The sequence below is a fragment of the Ovis canadensis genome, chromosome 11, assembly GCF_042477335.2.
Source record: "Ovis canadensis isolate MfBH-ARS-UI-01 breed Bighorn chromosome 11, ARS-UI_OviCan_v2, whole genome shotgun sequence".
NCBI classification, from domain to species: Eukaryota; Metazoa; Chordata; class Mammalia; order Artiodactyla; family Bovidae; genus Ovis; species Ovis canadensis.
In genome coordinates, this window is record NC_091255.1 from 36,321,913 (window position 1) to 36,340,347 (window position 18,435).

At 47.7% G+C, this 18,435-nt stretch overlaps 1 protein-coding gene and 7 non-coding genes across 13 annotated transcripts; 1 reads left to right on the forward strand and 7 right to left on the reverse strand.

Moving 5' to 3' along the window:
• Positions 1-1,877: 1,877 nt before the first annotated feature.
• Positions 1,878-6,224, reverse strand: AURKB (aurora kinase B). Of its 6 annotated transcripts, none has more exons than XM_069542886.1 (9): positions 6,104-6,224; positions 5,772-5,843; positions 4,442-4,544; positions 4,277-4,331; positions 3,874-4,065; positions 3,441-3,579; positions 3,184-3,332; positions 2,344-2,518; positions 1,878-2,185 (listed from the first exon to the last, which is right to left on the reverse strand). In XM_069542886.1, the coding sequence occupies exons 2-9, from the start codon at positions 5,817-5,819 to the stop codon at positions 2,012-2,014; spliced, it is 1,035 nt and encodes a 344-aa protein (XP_069398987.1). In that variant the 5' UTR covers positions 5,820-5,843; positions 6,104-6,224; the 3' UTR covers positions 1,878-2,011. The 6 variants fall into 6 exon arrangements, with proteins under 6 accessions (XP_069398987.1, XP_069398991.1, XP_069398989.1 ...); XM_069542890.1 differs by having other exon boundaries at positions 3,431-3,579; positions 6,104-6,218; XM_069542888.1 differs by having other exon boundaries at positions 6,092-6,211.
• A 5,232-nt stretch (positions 6,225-11,456) lies between these two features.
• TRNAW-CCA (transfer RNA tryptophan (anticodon CCA)) lies at positions 11,457-11,528 on the reverse strand. The gene has a single exon. It is a non-coding gene; the product is annotated as a tRNA-Trp (tRNA).
• Positions 11,529-12,140: 612 nt separating this feature from the next.
• Positions 12,141-12,212, forward strand: TRNAG-UCC (transfer RNA glycine (anticodon UCC)). The gene has a single exon. It is a non-coding gene; the product is annotated as a tRNA-Gly (tRNA).
• A 392-nt stretch (positions 12,213-12,604) lies between these two features.
• TRNAD-GUC (transfer RNA aspartic acid (anticodon GUC)) lies at positions 12,605-12,676 on the reverse strand. The gene has a single exon. It is a non-coding gene; the product is annotated as a tRNA-Asp (tRNA).
• A 719-nt stretch (positions 12,677-13,395) lies between these two features.
• On the reverse strand, positions 13,396-13,467 carry TRNAP-CGG (transfer RNA proline (anticodon CGG)). The gene has a single exon. It is a non-coding gene; the product is annotated as a tRNA-Pro (tRNA).
• Positions 13,468-16,878: 3,411 nt separating this feature from the next.
• On the reverse strand, positions 16,879-16,952 carry TRNAT-AGU (transfer RNA threonine (anticodon AGU)). The gene has a single exon. It is a non-coding gene; the product is annotated as a tRNA-Thr (tRNA).
• A 282-nt stretch (positions 16,953-17,234) lies between these two features.
• Positions 17,235-17,316, reverse strand: TRNAS-AGA (transfer RNA serine (anticodon AGA)). The gene has a single exon. It is a non-coding gene; the product is annotated as a tRNA-Ser (tRNA).
• Positions 17,317-17,797: 481 nt separating this feature from the next.
• On the reverse strand, positions 17,798-17,871 carry TRNAI-AAU (transfer RNA isoleucine (anticodon AAU)). Its single transcript has one exon. It is a non-coding gene; the product is annotated as a tRNA-Ile (tRNA).
• Between the last annotated feature and the right edge of the window lie 564 nt (positions 17,872-18,435).

The window sequence follows — 18,435 nt, forward strand, 5'->3', positions numbered from 1 at the left end:
GTGCTGCAGGTAAACTCTTTACTGGGGTTGCAAAGAGTCAGACATGACTTAGTGACTGAACAACTACAAAGAAAAATGTTCACCTTTTTCCTCCTTCAAGTAGTTTTTCAAACATCTTTTTAGTGAGGCCTCCCCTTACAATCTGTTTACAACTGCAACCACTTTTTGCAAGCTTCCTGAGTTGAGGATTTTTTTTTTCTCGTTTATTCACCCCTCAGCCTCTAGAACAGTACCTGGGCTGCAGAGAGCACTCAGTAACTATTGTCAGATGAATAAATCTTAACCAAAATTATAACTACACCAGAAGGATGTAGGGACAGAAAACGCCCTTGTTTCTGGTGGCAGTGGAGTGAAAGAATGAAATACTTACATTTTGTATCAGGAAAATGATAGATAAAGCCTAAAACTGAAAATGTAAAGAGGTAGTGACAGAAGCATGTGATTTGGAGATACAAAGTAAATACCAAAAACAAAGCAAAACTGTAAAAGGATTTGTCTCTGGGGAGAGAGAAATGGGAAGACTGTTGGTTTTTCATTTTCTTAAGCCCTATACTGTCCTTCAATTATTTTAATCTGTGCGCATATGTAGTGGGTTGCATGGTAGCCCCCTAAAAGATATGTCAGTGTCTTAACCTCTGGAAGCAATGAATGCAGTGTTTTTTGGAAAAAGGGTCTTTGCAGATATAATTACAGATTGTGAATAACATTATCCTGGATTATCTAGGTGAGCCATAAATCAAATTGCTAGTGTTCTTTTAAGACAGAGGAGAGAAAGGCAAAGAAAGGAAGGCTGTGTGAAGACAGAAGCAGAGCTTGGAGTGATGTAGCCACAAGCCATGAAGTGCCTGGAGTCACATGAAGATGGAAAAGGCAAGGAAGGATTTTCCCCTAGAGGCATATATGGGAAGGTGGTGCTACTGACACCTTGATCATGGACTTCTGGCCTCCAGAACTGTCAGAGAATCCATTTCTGCTGTTTAAAACCACCCAGTTTTGTGGTAATTTGTTACAGTAGCCCTAGGAATTGAATATAGCCCGAGTATCTGAGATGAAATAAAAATAAGAAACTTTATTGATGTTCTACACCACATGGCTTAAGAGTACAAAAAATAAACATGCAGAAAAAGCACTAGGTGAAACTCAACACCTATTCATGCTTCAAAAAACACCCAACCCTTAATGAACTAGGAAGAGCCCAGGCCTTCCTTAACCTAATAGAAGACATGTATCAAGAACTTATAGCAAGAGATTTCCCTGACAGTCCAGTGGTTAGGACTCCAAGCTTCCACTGCAAGGGGAATGGGTTTGTCCCTGGTCAGGGAAACTCAAGATCGTGCATGCTGCTCTGGGTGGCCAAAACAAAAGAACAAAACCTATAGGAGGCACCATATTGCAAGCATCATACATAGCAGTGAAACCTTAGGTCAGGAACAAGACACCATCAGCTTCTATTTACTCCTATGCTAAATCCTCACCAGAGCAGAAAAACAAACCAAAAAGACAACTTTAATTGCTCCTAGGTCAGCAAGACTGACCCAGGAAAGGGAAAGATTAGAGGTCAACTAAGAGGGAGTAATAGAAGGTGGGTGGAGATGGTTGGTGATGGCTGATGTGCAGGCATAGCAGAGTAGAGCCAGGTCCCCAGCATCCCCAGGCCTGGGAGCCAGAGCAGGGGAAAGGAAAGATGTGGAAGTAGGATGGTTGGGAGCTGACCAGATGAGGTTAGAGCTGAGAGGTTGCTGTCAGTGCTGAGGGGTGTTCCCAGGGGTGATGATGCAGTGCCCACCCCACTGCCCAGCATGGGCAACTCCCTCGCCTCCTCCCCACAGGTGATGACTTCCTTCACAGCAGTCTCCACATGTAAACATCTACACTCATCAGTACAAAAAGCTTCAGCCTTTATTAAATAAAGAGGATGTAGAAGACAGATGCAGAAACAGACTTGGGACCCCCCTCCTCCTGACTACACATATACAGACACAGACACAACTGAGAAAAGGACAGGGACATTTCAGGGGACAGACTGAGGGGCAGAGGGAGGCAGCACCCTGCGAGAGTGGGCTCGGACCCAAGGGTGGGCAGAGACCTGGGCCAGCGGCAGGCGTTCTGAGGGGTTATGCTTGAGCAGCTTGGAGATGAGGTCCTGGGCTCCCATGGGCACAGAAGGAGGGAACTTTAGGTCCACCTGCAAGAAGGAGAGACAGGCTTCATCCTAGCTGCTTTTGCCTCCACTTCCCACTCTATTAGCAGGGTTTAACATCAACAGCAACAGTGTGCCCACTCCCTGCCCCAGCCCCTGAGCTGGCACAAACTCCAGCCAGACCCCGGGGGCCAGCCTCCCACCTTGACAATGCGCCGGTACGTCTCATTGTGGGAAGCACTCTCGAAGGGCGGGTTTCCCACCAGCAGCTCGTAGCAAAGCACGCCGATGCACCACAGGTCCACCTTCTCATTGTGCGTGCGCCCCTCAATCATCTCTGGGGGCAGGTAGTCCAGAGTGCCGCACATTGTCTTCCTCCTGAGGCGGGGCGGAGGAAGAGGGGGAGTGGGCAGGGATCTCAGATCCAGACTTTCCCTCCTTTCCCTGCAGCCTGACAGGGAGCCCAGACCGACCCCAGGATGTGCCAGGGGTCTTCCAACCAGGCTCTGATGGGGTCTTTGGGGTAGGAGTGGGGCTAACACACTGACTCTGCATTTCCACACTGAGGGCCGTACCTTAAAATAAATCAGATATGAGGGCAACGTTCACCTTAGAATTATAGGAAGAATTTCAGATGTTCATCAATCACATGTTGCTTAATCACGTTACATTTCTACTGTGCAATACTATGAAGCCACTAAAAATGATGTGGGAGTATTCTCAGTGATATGGCAAGAAGGTCCCATTGTTTCAAGTGAGAAATCTGAGTGACAAAACTGAGACTCCTATTTTTGTTTTTGGCCACGCTGCACGGTTTGCAGGATCTTAGTTCCCTCGACCAGGGATTGAACCTGGGCCCCCTGCAGTGAAAGCTGGACCACTGGACCAGCAGGGAACTCCCAAAGTCTCCTATTTTTGTAAAGATATTGCTGTGTCTATATATTTACATGAGAACAACCCAAAATGTCTCTGGGTAACAAGATCTGAAGTGGTTTTATTTTGAATGGCTTCATACCCAGGGCTGGCCTTCTGGCCCACCATACCTCAGGGAGGGGGCATGCACCGACCAGCCAAAGTCAGCAATCTTCAGCTCACCCCGGAGCCCCAAGAGCAGATTCTCTGGCTTGATGTCTCTGTGAATCACCTTCTTTGCATGGCAGTACGTCAGAGCATCTGCCAGCTCCTCCATGATCTGGGGGGCCAATGGCAGACAGTCAGAAGAGGACTGACCTCAGGCGGCAAATGGCATCCCCCAGCCTCCAGGCCCCTGCCAGTGCCCCAGGTGCCCACCCGCCCCGACCGTGGCTGTTCGCTGCTCATCAAAAGTTCGGCTCTTCTGCAGCTCCTTGTAGAGCTCCCCCCGGGGGGCATACTCCAGAATCAAGTAGATCCTTCGCCGGTCATAGAAATAGTTGTAGAGACGCAAGATGTTGGGATGTCTGGGAGAGGAGACAGAGGAGGCATCAGGCTGCATTCTGGCCTAAGGAAATGGGAAAGATGACAGGTCGCATTGGGGCAAACTGGGTCAGGTCTGGGCCAGGTAGGGGAAGCCAGGTGGCAGTCCTAATTGGGGACCGGAGGTGATTTTCTGGATTCAAGGCTCTGGCTGGGATTGAGAGCTCATTGGGGCTGCGTGGCCACAGCTACAGAGAAGACAGTCTAGATGTGGTGGGGTTGGAGGAGGAGTGGGGTTGGGGCGGCAGGGGCTCTGGCTCAGGGGACATTGAGCGTACTGGAGATGGGCTTGGATTTCGATCTCTCTACGCAGCTGGTGCTCCACACCCTCCTTCTCGATCTGAGACTTGAAGAGGACTTTGAGTGCCACGATGAAATGGCTTTTCTTCTCCCGAGCCAAGTACACATTTCCAAACTTGCCTTTGCCCAGAGGACGCCCAATCTCAAAGTCATCGATTGTGAAGGAACGCCTGTTTGGGAAGCAGTGGTGGAGCAGCTGAGCAGTGGTTAGTTGGTCCTCTGAGGTGTTTGCCTTCTTTCTGGACCTCTGCCCCTCCTGCCTGCAATCCTGCTTCTCTTCCAGGGGAGCTGAGGATGGATCAGGCTTTCTCACCTGCATCCCTCCTCCTCCTGCCTTTATTCCACCCCGTCCCTTGCTACGTCAAAGCTTGGGGAGCTTACTTTGGGATGTTGAGGGTCCCACTGCTGTTCTCCACCACCTTCTGGCCAGGGGCAGCTAAGGAAAGAACAGGGAAGTTGAGGCCATCCTTTGACATTTTCATCCCCACCCACCCTCTGCAGACCCTAGTTCCCTCAGGTCAGTCCCCTCCCTTTGTGCTAGTTTACCTGTGGGCTGGGCATTGGAGCGACTCATGAGGACAAGCGCCGATGGGATGACAGCCTCCTTCCGGAGAACTCTCTGGGGCAGGGTGTTCAGGCCAGGCTGAGCCTGAGAAGGACCAGAGGGGAGCTCTGAGGGTGCCTTTATCCCAGTGACCGGGTTGGAATGCGCTACAAGCAGCATTTCAGGGCTTGCTATAAAGCCACCCACCTACCCCACCCCATCCCCAGTTCAAAGAGGAACAATGAGGCCACAATTTTGCTACTCAGTCTTGTCCATAACACCACTCATTTACCTAGCCCCCTACCCCAAAGGGCAGTAGAGGCTGGGGTAATGAACACCCACAATTCAAGGAGCTTCAGAACAGAGGTATTCTCACAGTTCCCTAAGCTTGGTCTGTTAAGGCTCAGATAAGATCCTTGGGGCCTTGAGTGTTCAGCAAATCTCAGTATTTACCGCTTTGCAACAACAGGCTTTAGGGAAAGTGAAGGCTATTCTAATTGTCCTGGAGCGCTGTCACTGTCAACTTCTGAGTAACACACCACTTTCTTCTGGGAGTGACTGGTGTAGACATGACAGTGTCATCTCATTCAGCCTCCCCATTCAGAGCTTCACCGGGGAGGGAGCTGGTGGACAAGGGGATAGAGGGACCCTCCAGGATACTCAAGCCCCACTAACAGAGAACAAAGCTCATGTAGGGCCCCTTCTTTCTTCTTTAACCAAGAGAGAGCCTCAGTGCTCCTACAGACTTGTTCACAAACAGCGAATTTAGGATTTACAAATAAGCAAGTTGAACAAAATGGAGTCCAGAAATAGATCCACATATATATGGGAATTTAATATATACAATAACGCTAGCATTTCAAATCAGAGGGTAGATTCTTCAATGAAAGGTGTTAGGACAACTGGAAAATAAAGCTTTTTAGATGCATATGTCACACCGGTCATTAAAATCCAAATTCTTAAGTAAGACTTCTCTTGGACCTTTTAAAGTTATAAACTCATCTAAATAGCTTATATCTATTTCCTGCCTAGCCCATTTTTTCAGGACAACAGTTGAGATTCATGGCCTAATAGGCTAGACCCTGCCTGCTCAGTCCCAGACGCCATTTGTATGTGACAAGTAGGCTCAGCTCTGCAGAGGTCCTCACAGGCTGGTCAAATTCAAACTGGCAGCACCAGATAGGATGAGGCTACAAATGACCTGACTGGGGCCCATGCGCTGGTGCAAAGCCAGAAGAAAAGTGCTAAGAGGATCGCCCTCTGCAGGATCTCGAATCTGCAAGCAGGAAGTCGCCATGCTGATGGGGAGAGGGGAAGTGAGAAAGCCCTTACCGTCTGCCGGCCATAGGGCCAGGGGTAGGCGTTCTCCTTCTGGGCCATCCGTAGAGGGAAAGGGGGAAGGAACTGGGCAGAGAAGAGAAATAGAGCCGTGAGAAGCAAAAACAAAAAAAAAGGAGAGAGAGTGAGGGGTCGGATCGATCTAGCCGGAAGTGTTTGCCTGGGTTGGGGGGGGGGGGCGAGTTGCTGGTGAAAGGGAGCAAGTCCAAAAGCTGGCTTCATCAGAGAGCATCCCCGCACTCGCCTCTCCGCCCCCACCCTGCTACCGGCCTCACTCCCTTCCAGGACCCTTTCTCCACCCTAGAGCAACCAACCTGCCGGATCACCTGGCCTCTCCCGGAGCAAGAATCCCGAAAGAAACCCGTGGTGCCTTGACCGCTGGCAACAACTGAATCCGTCCGGCCGCGCCTCCTCACCCCCGCCGAGGTCCTTTCAAATCTCCCGCCCGGGTCCCATTGGCTGAGCCTGCCGCCCATGCCCAATTCTCATTGGCTAATTATCCCATGACGTAGCTCCAGAGGCCCAATGGAAAAGGCGGAATGAGAGCCGGGGCAACCAGGGTTTTAACTTGGGAAAAGTTTTCCTCAAGCCTCGAATAGTCTTACTGGTGTTTTGTTTTTAAAATTTAAGTCATCAATATAACCTGGAATTTATTCTTGTGTATATGTATGAACTGGACTTCTCTGGTAGCTCAGCGATGAAGAAACCTCCTGCCAAAGCAGGAGACGCGAGCTCGACTCCCTGTCGGGGCGATCCCCTGGAGTAGGACACGGCAACCCACTCCAGTATTCTTTTCTGGGAAATCCCATGGACAGAGGAGCCTGGCAGTCCATGGGGTCGCAAAGAGTCGGACATGACTGAGCGAAAAGAGAGAGAGAGAGAAAAAAAAAGCAACTAGGTTTTCTTCCATGAGCCAATCCATCTCCTTCCCTAATTCACTAAGTTACGAGTTTTGGTATTTGCTGTCATAAGCATACTAACCGATACGCATCTACAGATCTAGAGAGTTAACAGTTATTTGGGTTGAATGATGCGATACTGACAATCATCTGACCCACAGAAAACACTAATTTCACATGATTCAACCCAATGTAAATTAAATAAATCCAAATGAGTTTCTACATCAGTTCACAACGCTTTTGGCTGCAAGTAACAGGAAACTCAGTTACCAATGGCACACACAACAGACATCTATTTTCTCTTCCACAACAATAAATCAGAAAGTAGGTAGCTGGCTCAGGAACTGAACAATGTAAGAGGTCTGCATTGACCTCTTCTGTGATTCTCTTAACATTCCCCTTCCGACTTCAAGGTGAATGCCAACTGTCTCTGTTTCTTTTAACAGAAAAAGCAGAAGGCTTCTAAAAGTCCTCATATAGGAATTCCTTGGTGGTCCAGTGGTTAGGACTCAATGCTCTCACTGCTGTGGGCCAGGGTTAAACCCTGGTGGGGAAACTAAGATCCCCAGAAGCCACACGTTGGGGCCCAACTCTTGGTGACCCGATGGGCCATAGCCCACAGGCTCCTCTGTTCATGGGATTTCCCAGGAAAGAATACTGGAGTGGGTTGCCATGTCCTGCTGCAGGGGATCCCCGGGACAGGGAGTCCAACTCCCGTCTCCTGCTGTGTGGGCCTTCCCTATCACATGACTACTGCAAAGGCAGCTGACAAAGTAACTTTGTCTTCCAGCCGCTACAGTTAGAGCAGCTAGGGGCCACAGTGGTAGCCTCAGGTAGCCAGCCACAGCTACCTGCAGCGGTAGAAACTGCAGGGTGCCACAGTTGTTTACAGGTTTATTGTTGGGAGCCCATGATTTTTTAAAAGTTGTAAATCTGTGCATGATGTGTCTCTAGAGATTTGATGAATATGGCCACCAGTGAAAAAAGCATTTTGCTTCTGGAAATGTGATGCTGTTTTCACTCAGGGTCAGCCCAACACCACTTCCCAGAATCAGAGATCCCATTTCAATTTCAGTGCCTTAGAGTTTTTTAGTGCCACATATAGAGTGACTAGCTAATAAAGAGCTTTAGAAAAATCCTATCACTTGCAGTATACTTTATCCCTCATAACCTAGTGAAAGACTTTTCTAGAGCCTGTCAGGGACCTTGTGCATGGGTGGGATATCCCTGATGGATCCCCATACAGTTTCTCTGTCCATTGGAGTCTTTAAATTCCCCCTGCACATTACATCAGAAGACATCTGGCCTTTCAGAAATAGTTGATGGGCCACCACAAAATTGAGATTTGTGTTATTCATAAAACACGAAGCAAAACAAAACCTATCTGCTCTGGCAGCTAGGCAACCATCAGCTGCCTGTTCAAGTTAGTGAACAGAATCTCCATTATTTACCCCAGTGCTTCGCAAATGATCAGTAGGGAAGAACCATTTTTAATTATTTGCAATCTATCACAAATTGATGCTTTTACAACTTACATTAAAAATAAATTCCTTGAAAAAGTATAAAAAATATAAAAATTACAAGAAGACATATCTTTTGGTTGTAACTAGTATTTATAATGGCAATCCACTTCAGTATTCTTGCCTGCAGAATCCCCCATAGACAGAAGAGCTCTGCAGGCTACAGTCCATGGGGTTGCAAAGAGTTGGATACGACTGATCGACTACGCACAGTATAGCACAGTATTTATAAAAGTACTCTGACAAATGCTGTAACAGTTTTAAAAATACCTAACTCTCAAATTCTCTACTCATCCTGAACCTGAAAGTAATATTTCACGAAGTGGCACCAGTCTGTGGACCACAGTGAGTACCACCAATCTGCCTCCAGTGCAGTTCAGTTCAGTTCAGTCGCTCAGTTGTGTCCGACTCTTTGCGACCCCATGCATTGCAGCACGCCAGGCCTCCCTGTCCATCACCAATTCCCAGAGTTCACCCAAACTCATGTCCATCGAGTTGGTGATGCCATCCAGCCATCTCATCCTCTGTCGTCCCCTTCTCCTCCTGCCCCCAATTCCTCCCAGCATCAGGGTCTTTTCCAATGAGTCAACTCTTCGCATGAGGTGGCCAAAGTATTGGGAGTTTCAGCTTCAGCATCAGTCCTTCCAATGAACACCCAAGACTGATCTCCTTTAGAATGGATTGGTTGGATCTCCTTGCAGTCCAAGGGAGTCTCAGGAGTCTTCTCCAACACCACAGTTCAAAAGCATCAATTCTTCAGCGCTCAGCTTTCTTCACTGTCCAACTCTCACATCCATACACGACCACTGGAAAAACCATAACCTTGACTAGATGGACCTTTGTTGGCAAAGTAATGTCTCTGCTTTTCAATATGCTATCTAGGTTGGTCATAACTTTCCTTCCAAGGAGTAAGCGTCTTTTAATGTCATGGCTGCAATCACCATCTGCAGTGATTTTGGAGCCCCCCAAAATAAAGTCTGACACTGTTTCCACTGTTTCCCCATCTATTTCCCATGAAGTGATGGGACCAGCTGCCATGATCTTCGTTTTCTGAATGTTGAGCTTTAAGCCAACTTTTTCACTCTCCTCTTTCACTTTCATCAAGAGGCTTTTGAGTTCCTCTTCACTTTCTGCCATAAGGGGGGTGTCATCTGCGTATCTGACATTATTGATAATTCTCCCAGCAATCTTGATTCCAGCTTGTGCTTCTTCCAGCCCAGCATTTCTCATGATGTACTCTGCATTGAAGTTAAATAAGCAGGGTGACAATATATAGACTTGACATACTCCTTTTCCTAATTGGAACCAGTCTGTTGGTCCATGCCCAGTTCTAACTGTTGCTTCCTGACCTGCATACACGGTTCTTAAGAGGCAGGTCAGGTGGTCTGGTACTCCCATCTCTTTCAGAATTTTCCACAGTTGGTTGTGATCCACACAGTCAAAGGCTTTGGCATAGCCAATAAAGCAGAAATACATGTTTTTCTGGAACCCTCTTGCTTTTTTGATGATCCAGCGGATGTTGGCAATTTGATCTCTGGTTCCTCTGCCTTTTCTAAAACCAGCTTGAACATCTGAAAGTTCACAGTTCACGTATTGCTGAGCCTGGCTTGGAGAATTTTGTGCATTACTTGACTAGCGTGTGAGATGAGTGCAATTGTGTAGTAGTCTGAGCATTCTTTGGCATTGCCTTTCTTAGGGAGTGGAATGAAAACTGACCTTTTCCAGTCCTGTGACCACTCCTGAGTTTTCCAAATTTGCTGCCATATTGAGTGCAGCACTTTCACAGCATCATCTTTGAGCATTTGAAATAGCTCAACTGCAATTCCATCACCTCCACTAGCTTTATTCGTAGTGATGCTTCTTAAGGCCCACTTGACTTCACATTCCAGGATGTCTGGCTCTAGGTGAGTGATCACCCCATCGTGATTATCTTGGTCATGAAAATCTTTTTTGTACAGTTCTTCTGTGTATTCTTGTCACCTCTTCTTGATACCTTCTGCTTCTGTAAGGTCCATACCATTTCTGTCCTTTATCGAGCCCATCTTTGCATGAAATGTTCCCTTGGTGTCTCTAATTTTCTTGAAGAGATCTCTAGTCTTTTCCATTCTGTTGTTTTCCTCTATTTCTTTGCACTGATCACTGAGGAAGGCTTTCTTATCTCTCCTTGCTATTCTTTGGAACTCTGCATTCAGACACTTGTATCTTTCCTTTTCTCCTTTTCTTTTTGCTTCTCTTCTTTTCACGGCTCTTTGTAAGGCTCCTCAGACAGCCATTTTGCTTTTTTGCATTTCTTTTTCTTGGGGATGGTCTTGATTCCTACAAATTAAATACAAAATATTTTATTTAATACCCCTATGTTTTACTTCATGGAGAGAACATCAGAGATGATTAAAACCATTAAAAAAATGAACCAAATATAAGAACACGATAATTAAAACACACTTGATCTTTTAAAAAGAGAGAAAATGAAAGGAAAAAGAAAAATCGATTTTAGTTGAAAAATTAACAACCTTTTGGACAGCAGTACAGTTAGCTGTTCAGTTAAGGAACTCTTTGAACCCTGGAACTGGTGTTTCAGAAATTCATTTTGTAGACCAAATTCAGCAGAGGCAAAAAAAAAAAAGAATGTACATGGTACCATTTTAGATAATGAGAAAAAACAAAACCTCAGATAACAAGATAGCCAGAATGTCTAACTTCAGAATTGTTTAATGATTTACAGCATTGTCCTTGAATTCAGATGTTCTTTAAAATGATAACTACAAAGACAATAGAATTCTATTCTGATCACAATGACAAGTGAAAATAATGGAGCACAAAATTATGAACACCACTGGCAAGTGGAACTTAAACCGCCAAAAATTAAATCACTCCTTTAAGAGGATTATGAAAAATCATTATTACTTTAAATTATTTATTATTGCTACTTTTTAATATAAAAATCATTTATTGCTCCAAAATATATTTTCTGAAGAAGAATTGGTGAGCAATTGAAGAGTTTCTGTGTTAAGATATCTAAAATATCTATGAGATTAAAGGTATTACTATTTTAATTGGTTGATTTGAAGGAAACGGTAAGATGAAAATAAAAGTTTCAAAATTTGTATTTTAGGAGAAAACTCAGATGCTTTAGGGAAAAAATAATTACAGAAACACTCAGGTTTCCATATTTTTCCATATAATAACACGATGCTCTTTTTTTTACCCCCCTCGGAAAAGGAATCTCACTTGAAAAGCTTATCCCACCGAAAATAACACTGTGACCCCGACGTGATTTGAACACGCAACCTTCTGATCTGGAGTCAGACGCGCTACCGTTGCGCCACGAGGCCTTCCCGAGGCCGCGTTTTGACGGTTCTCCTGAACAGATGCATCGTCATTATTAATCGGCAAGGTTTTATTCTTAGGCCCCACCCGGGTCTTTGTCGTGGTGGTTCTTTGAGCGGCCAGTGGGTTGGACGCGCGCTCACTGCGGGATTAACCATCCTAACGAATCGTGGCTAGGGGCACTTGGTTTAAGGCTCAGTTCTTCAACTTCGGTGCACGTTGTCTTCGGTTACTCAACAGAGAAAAGATTTCATGTATTTGAGATTTATTTCTGGAGTTTCCGGGGCTAATAAAGTGTCGGTGCACAACTGGCGCCCTAGACAAATCTTAGATTTGATCTCGGCTCTTCCTTTACTTGGCCTCTCTTGACTTTGGTTTCTATCTGGGTATAATCACACAGTCTCTAGCGTGGTGACTGCAGAGCATTGGCGGTGCCCAGAGCCAAGCGCCGCTCACACGTAGGTGCGTCGTACACCACACCCGTTATTTCTATGTTCTCGTCGCTTTCGTCCTTCCCTCGGCCCAGGTCCTAATTCAGTTCCAGTTTTGGATCACTGAAACCAGGACCCTGTAGATCTAACTATTAAGGAATTGCGGGAAGCCGGGTCCAATGTGCAGCGTTGGTGGTATAGTGGTGAGCATAGCTGCCTTCCAAGCAGTTGACCCGGGTTCGATTCCCGGCCAACGCAAAGTTATTTTTTCTCTCTCTCTTTTTTTAAAGATCACTCATGAATTACACTGGTGCAGTTATCTTCTGCCTCCCTTCTTGTGTTTGTTAAATTATCGTCAACTAAACGTATCTAATAACCTTACTGAACGGTGAGGATAATGGCTCATAAACGTATTGAATGGAGAGAACAATTAATTTAGCCGCACATTTAAAATGCAAGTTACTTGAAATAAAACATAAACTTGAAATTTAGAATGTGAGTTTGTGAGTCAGGACAAACCATTCCTCTTCTGCTTTTCTTTTTCTTCCAGTCTTCTTTTTATCTCCATCCCATGACTCGGGACAGGTACTTCAGAAATAAACAGATTTTAACGGCTGTAAAAAACAACGGACAAAACAGGATATATACTCCTCCCCGTCGGGGAATCGAACCCCGGTCTCCCGCGTGACAGGCGGGGATACTCACCACTATACTAACGAGGAGTGAGCTACAGTAAACCTACTCCAAATCCTTGATCTGTATTTACCGAGCTCAGCGTGCCAAGGGCGAAGTTCCTGGGTGGGGATGCTGTCCTTCCGTTCACTAAGCTATGCTAACCAAATTCTATGCACGTTCTAGACGATAACTGAATGAGAGTCCCCAGAAGGGCGAAAACATGAAGGTGTTACCGAGACACAGACCTCCAAGGCTGCAGAGACCTGAATTCTGACAGTCCTTGGTCTCTCCCAGACATAACTGAATAGGTCTCAACCCGTTTCACTACCTGTCATCCACTGCTACAAGTTGACGGGCATGGCAACCCACTCCAGTATTCTTGCCTGGAGAATCCCATGGACAGAGGAGCCTGTGGGCTACAGTCCATGAGGTCGCAAAGAGTCGGACATGACTGAACGACTTCTTCACTTCATTAAACCGCAACCAGGCTCTCGCGGTCGAGGAGTGGCACCAAGCTGGATGGGGCGGGGGGTCGGCAGAAAGCGAGTGCTTGCCCAAGTTCGGAGGTGCCTTTCCTCTTCCCGGGACACTGAGGACTGTGCACTGTGAGCCCATTCCTGACACCCGAGTGTCTACTCAGAACAAAAGAGCTGCCTGCACACTTTGAAGCGCTCAGTTCACTCGGATCCCTTTCCAACCCAGCCTCAGTGGCCTTCCAAGTGAGAATCACATTGGGGCGTTCTTAGGTCTGCAAAACCTAAATGCCGGGCTCGTCCGGGATTTGAACCCGGGACCTCTCGCACCCGAAGCGAGAATCATACCCCTAGACCAACGAGCCGACGCATAGAGCCGACCGCGGACGACTTTAGAGGTCGTCCCAGGCTTTCTGCGGTCCTGGAGCTGTGATTCACGGTGGCCTGATCTTGGTGCGCACCCGGGGACCACCAGCCAAGACGCAGAACACATTGGAGCAGGGGTCTGGCATTCTCTCTTTGCTCTTGACCGCGAGCTTCGACTCCTCCCAGGAAATAACGTCGGGGAAGTGGGATGGAGTGGTCTCGGCCTCGCCCACAAGCAGGACTACCTCGGACACCGGTGTAACCTGCTTCTTAGGATCACTGTCCAGGTGCCACTCCGTAATCCGGGGTCTCGACTCTTCCTGCTTCTCCCGGCCGTCCTTGGACTCATCCCTCTGCGCAGAGTTTTGAAGACTAGCGGTAGAATTGCCTGTTTGGGGACAACTACTGAGTCCTGAAATCTCTCTGGGAACACCAGTCCCTCTTTCGGTCCTTGCGTCTGGAGCGACCGGCACTGCAAGAGCCCACAATCTCCCCAGACCGCAGAGTAGTGTCTAGGCGAGGGAATAATTCCTGGGGCCAAGAAGACCCACGAAGGGGGCGTCATTGAGATGAACGGCTGGCGAGGTCGGGTTGGGGGGATCTGCTTTCCAAACTGCGAGCTTCTAAGGTTTTAATACATTTCGCCTGCTCTCACTTGGGGGCCGCCAAGAGTCCATCCAGGCAGGACCTGGTGGGGTCAGTTGCTCTCCAGCTTAGTTCCTGCTCCTGAGTGTCTTCCCAGAAGGGTTCTGATCTGCCCCCGAACTCGACCCCTTCGTAGCATCTCTGGACTGAACCATCTTGCTTTACAGCCCAGTCTTATGGTTTGTGGAGCCAGCCCCTTCTTAAAGCCCTACTCACAGATACTTCGGTGGAAGGCGGGGAGGTCAGAGGCGCGGGGTGGGTGGGTGGGGACTTCAGTGAAGGGTTCAGCTCTTTGCTTTTTCTTTCTCAGGCGTCCCTGGCCGGACAGTGGGGTAGGGCAGCAGAGAACACCCCATCCTTTCCTGTCAGCCTCCCAGGCCTTCCAGATGGGTAATGAGTGCTGCAAGGCATCACCCTCCCTCTAGCCTTTTCCATTTCCTGTCTCCCTTGTCCTGGGCACCAGCCTTCCCCAAGTCTCTAGTCATCTCTTTCTTATCTACTGCCAGGCACTTAATCGGCACAGAGGCCAAAACCTAAAGCCCTTATAGAACACGATGAAGGCCTCCTTTTCTAGAAAAATCCATACAGTATCTATGGACCTCACTTTTAGAATCCAAGAACTAAGGTGTAAACAACTGATGTAATTTCAACTTTTGTGCACATATTTTACATTTTAACAGGAGTCAAAACTTTACAGGGAAACACTGAGTTCTAAGGTATAACTTTGGGCCCTCACCTCATGGGTGGTTTGAAAGAGAAAGGGTGGGAAAGAGTGGAAAGATATTCTTGGTGAATTTGAGAAGACAACATCCTGACCTTCTCCCTTTTCCTCGGACTCCACTTCCGGTCAGTTACTGAGTCCTAGTGTGTTTTTTATATAAAACATGTCTCGAATTCATCCCCTCCTCTCCATCTCTCCTATAGCTGCATTGGTGCAAGTCTTTGACATTTCTATAACTGAACCCTCTCCTCCTGGAAGTCCCCTGCCCCCCAGATACTATCTGATCCCTTGTGTTATTCTTCTATGTAGCATTTACCTAGCATATCACATCATTTAATTTTAAAAACATTATTGTTGTTTATTTTTCTCTGCTGTATTCCCAGGATATTGAACAAAGGTGTTACAGAACAAAAGTGTTTAATAAAACACAGGCAAATTTCCACATGGTCTTTTTAAGAGTCTAAGACTCACCTCCTCCAGAAAGCCTCCCCTGATCAAAAGCCTCCCCTGATCAATCTCCACAATCAGGCCTGATGAGGTGCCACTTCTTTTCTCCACCTTATCCCAGTGCCCAGTCACTGCCCTTGGGGCGCTGTGCTGTGAATTCGTCCTCCTTCCTATGAGAAAAGAGGTCTGCCTTATTCATCTGGTTATGCACAGTGTGCAGTTCAGTGCTTGGCACAAATCTAGTCCCAGTGGTGCTGCTCCACTTACTTGACCTGTCATCTCGATATAGCAAGTCCTTCAAGCCAAATTTGTGCTCAGACATCTGGCAGTGATTCCCAGACCAAGGATCGTGTCTAGACCTTTCTGCCTAACTTCCAAGAAGGTTCAGACCCTGTCATCTGTGCCCGGATCCTACTTCCTGCCTCCTTCTCTGCAGCATTTACTGCTACTCTTACAAGCTTGGCTTCAGTGCTCCGGAAATGTGGGCTGCTCTTCCACCCCAGGCTCCCAGGAGACCCCACCAGATATGTTCTCTTCTACTTCCATTCTGTCCACAGGATCCCAGCCCTTTCATGTCGTTTTGCGGGAACCAGAGGGCACCATACTAGCCGTTGCTGCTGCTGCCAAGTCGCTTCAGTCGTGTCTGACTCTGTGCGACCCCATAGACGGCAGCCCACCAGGCTCCGCCATCCCTGGGATTCTCCAGGCAAGAACACTGGAGTGGGCTGCCATTTCCTTCTCCAATGCATGAAAGTGAAAAGTGAAAGTGAAGTCGTTCAGTCGTGTCCGACTCTTAGCGACCCCATTGACTGCAGCCTACCAGGCTCCTCGTCCATGGGATTTTCCAGGCAAGAGTACTGGAGTGGGTTGCCATTTCCTTCTCCGTATCACACATATAATTCTGAGGCCTCAAAGCAAAAAGAACTTTAATGAAGAACCATGCAAAACAAACTGACTCAAGTTCTAGGGATGTCCCAGGGTAGAGAAAGATGTCAAGGCTGTGGGAAGGCTGCCAGGGCTGGTTCACCAGCACCAACGCAGTGTGGCGTCCTCTGGGCAAAGAAAGGTGCAGGCCTGCATTGGATTCCCTCCCTGGTCACTTTGGAAGGTTTTGGAGCAGTCTAACGGCGTTGGAGAAGATTCTTGACAGTCCCTTGGACGGCAAGGAGATCCAACCAGTTCATTCTAAAGGTGATCAGTCCTGGGTGTTCATTGGAAGGACTGATGCTAAAGTTGAAGCTCCAATACTTTGGCCACCTCATGCGAAGAGTTGACTCATTGGAAAAGACCCTGATGCTGGGAGGAATTGGGGGCAGGAGGAGAAGGGGATGACACAGGATGAGATGGCTGGATGGCATCACCGACTCGATGGACATGAGTTTGGGTGAACTCAGGGAGTTGGTGATGGACAGGGAGGCCTGGCGTGCTGCGGTTCACGGGGTCGCAAAGAGTCGGACACGACTGAGCGACTGAACTGAACTGAACGCAGTGGGGAGCTTCTCTCAAACGGTGATAACGGCGCTCAGAGCGCTCTTCAGATTTAAAAGCAGTGATTAATTCATTAGGATAAGAAAATAAACTCATTGTCGCTTCCGAAAGGCACCGCTGGGATTCGAACCCAGGATCTCCTGTTTACTAGACAGGCGCTTTAACCAACTAAGCCACGGCGCCAAAGACATACAAAACTTCTCTGAAGGTGTATACACAAGTTTACCACCAGGATTCAGGTCAGAATTGACTTCCCTAAACTTAATTTTGATAAATCAGTTTGACATCAAACATCCATTCAAGAGCAGCCCCTGATTTTGAAAGAAGCAAATTAAAGACCTCAACCTTAGCAAAAAGCACGTGGTTGGAGGGTGTCTGTGGAGCCGACTGGCTCAATCAATCCCCGTAGAAGCCTAGGACAGAAGGCAGGTAATTGTAGAGCGCGTCCGAGACGAAAAATTAATGCGTAGTCGGCAGGATTCGAACCTGCGCGGGGAGACCCCAATGGATTTCTAGTCCATCGCCTTAACCACTCGGCCACGACTACATACACATTGTGGTACTACTCACTCTCAGCCTTTCTTAGTCCCCAAGTTCCGCACACACTTTACCCCCTTCATAATTTCGTGTTTCCCGAGCTAGGAAACTGCTCAGCAAGAACACAAAAAAATAGAATTGTGATTGATTTCACACTGGTGGCTCCGCCCCATCTTTCCGGGATGCTCCCCCATTCTCTCGCCCGCCTCCAACAGCGCGCTCTCAAGGAAGAGCAGACGCGGAAGCTATCCTGAGCCTGGCGAAACGCCCTTCCAAGCCCTGGACTGAGAGGGCAATTTGGGTTTTGAAAAGCAGTGGGTTCGTTGTCGTTCGTGATTGGGAAAATAACTAGCTCCAGGTACAAACTCCCGGGTAACAGCAGGTATTGGAAGGAGTAAATGTAGTCCACCAAATCGGTGGACCTCAAACTCCGGGCGATTGTGAACAACAGGGAAGCCCGGCTTGTTGCAGTTCATAAAAAGTAACCTTTTTGGCCCGTACGGGGATCGAACCCGCGACCTTGGCGTTATTAGCACCACGCTCTAACCAACTGAGCTAACCGGCCAGCTGCTCAAGTGCTGTTCTTTTAATCATTACATGTACCACTGAAGTACCGCAAACTCACTTTAAAATACCCAAAACCTTTGCTATGTAGCAGGCTCCAGAGACCTCCCAAACACGAACTAAACAAATTCCTAAAGCGCACGAGGAACCGTGCTCTGCAAAGCGCTTGGAGGCGTTGCCAGGCTCTACCTCTCTATGTAGCAAGCAGCTCCCAGGCAATGGCTGAACACTAAATGCATGAGCATCTCCGAATAACTACTCCTGCAACCCCTAATTCTGTAGGTTCTTCCTGCCGGTCTCCAGGTGTTAATCAAGAATCTGCCTTAGGTCTGGCCCAAAGGAAACCCACAATACTGACCCCCTGTCGAAGTTCCCACATCACAGGGTTCCTCATATGCCCTGCCCAACACTCCGTGCTTCCCTCTCTCCATAATCCCCTTGTACTCAGCAACAGCTCTAGGCCTGACTACTTCTTCCAGCCCAGCTTCGCTAACCGAGGCCATTAGGGAAATGTTGTCTAACCTGCACTCTTCTAATTGACTCCCTGCACAGCGTGACTTCACTG

Excerpts from the sequence above, each read along its gene's own strand:
- AURKB (XM_069542886.1), bottom strand. The coding sequence starts at position 5,819 with ATGGCCCAGAAGGAGAACGCCTACCCCTGGCCCTATGGCCGGCAGACG. Across the intron at positions 4,066-4,276 it reads GGGACCCTCAACATCCCAAA|GCGTTCCTTCACAATCGATG; the intron begins GTAAGCTCCCCA and ends CTTCCCAAACAG. Across the intron at positions 2,519-3,183 it reads GTGCATGCCCCCTCCCTGAG|GAGGAAGACAATGTGCGGCA; the intron begins GTATGGTGGGCC and ends GCCCCGCCTCAG.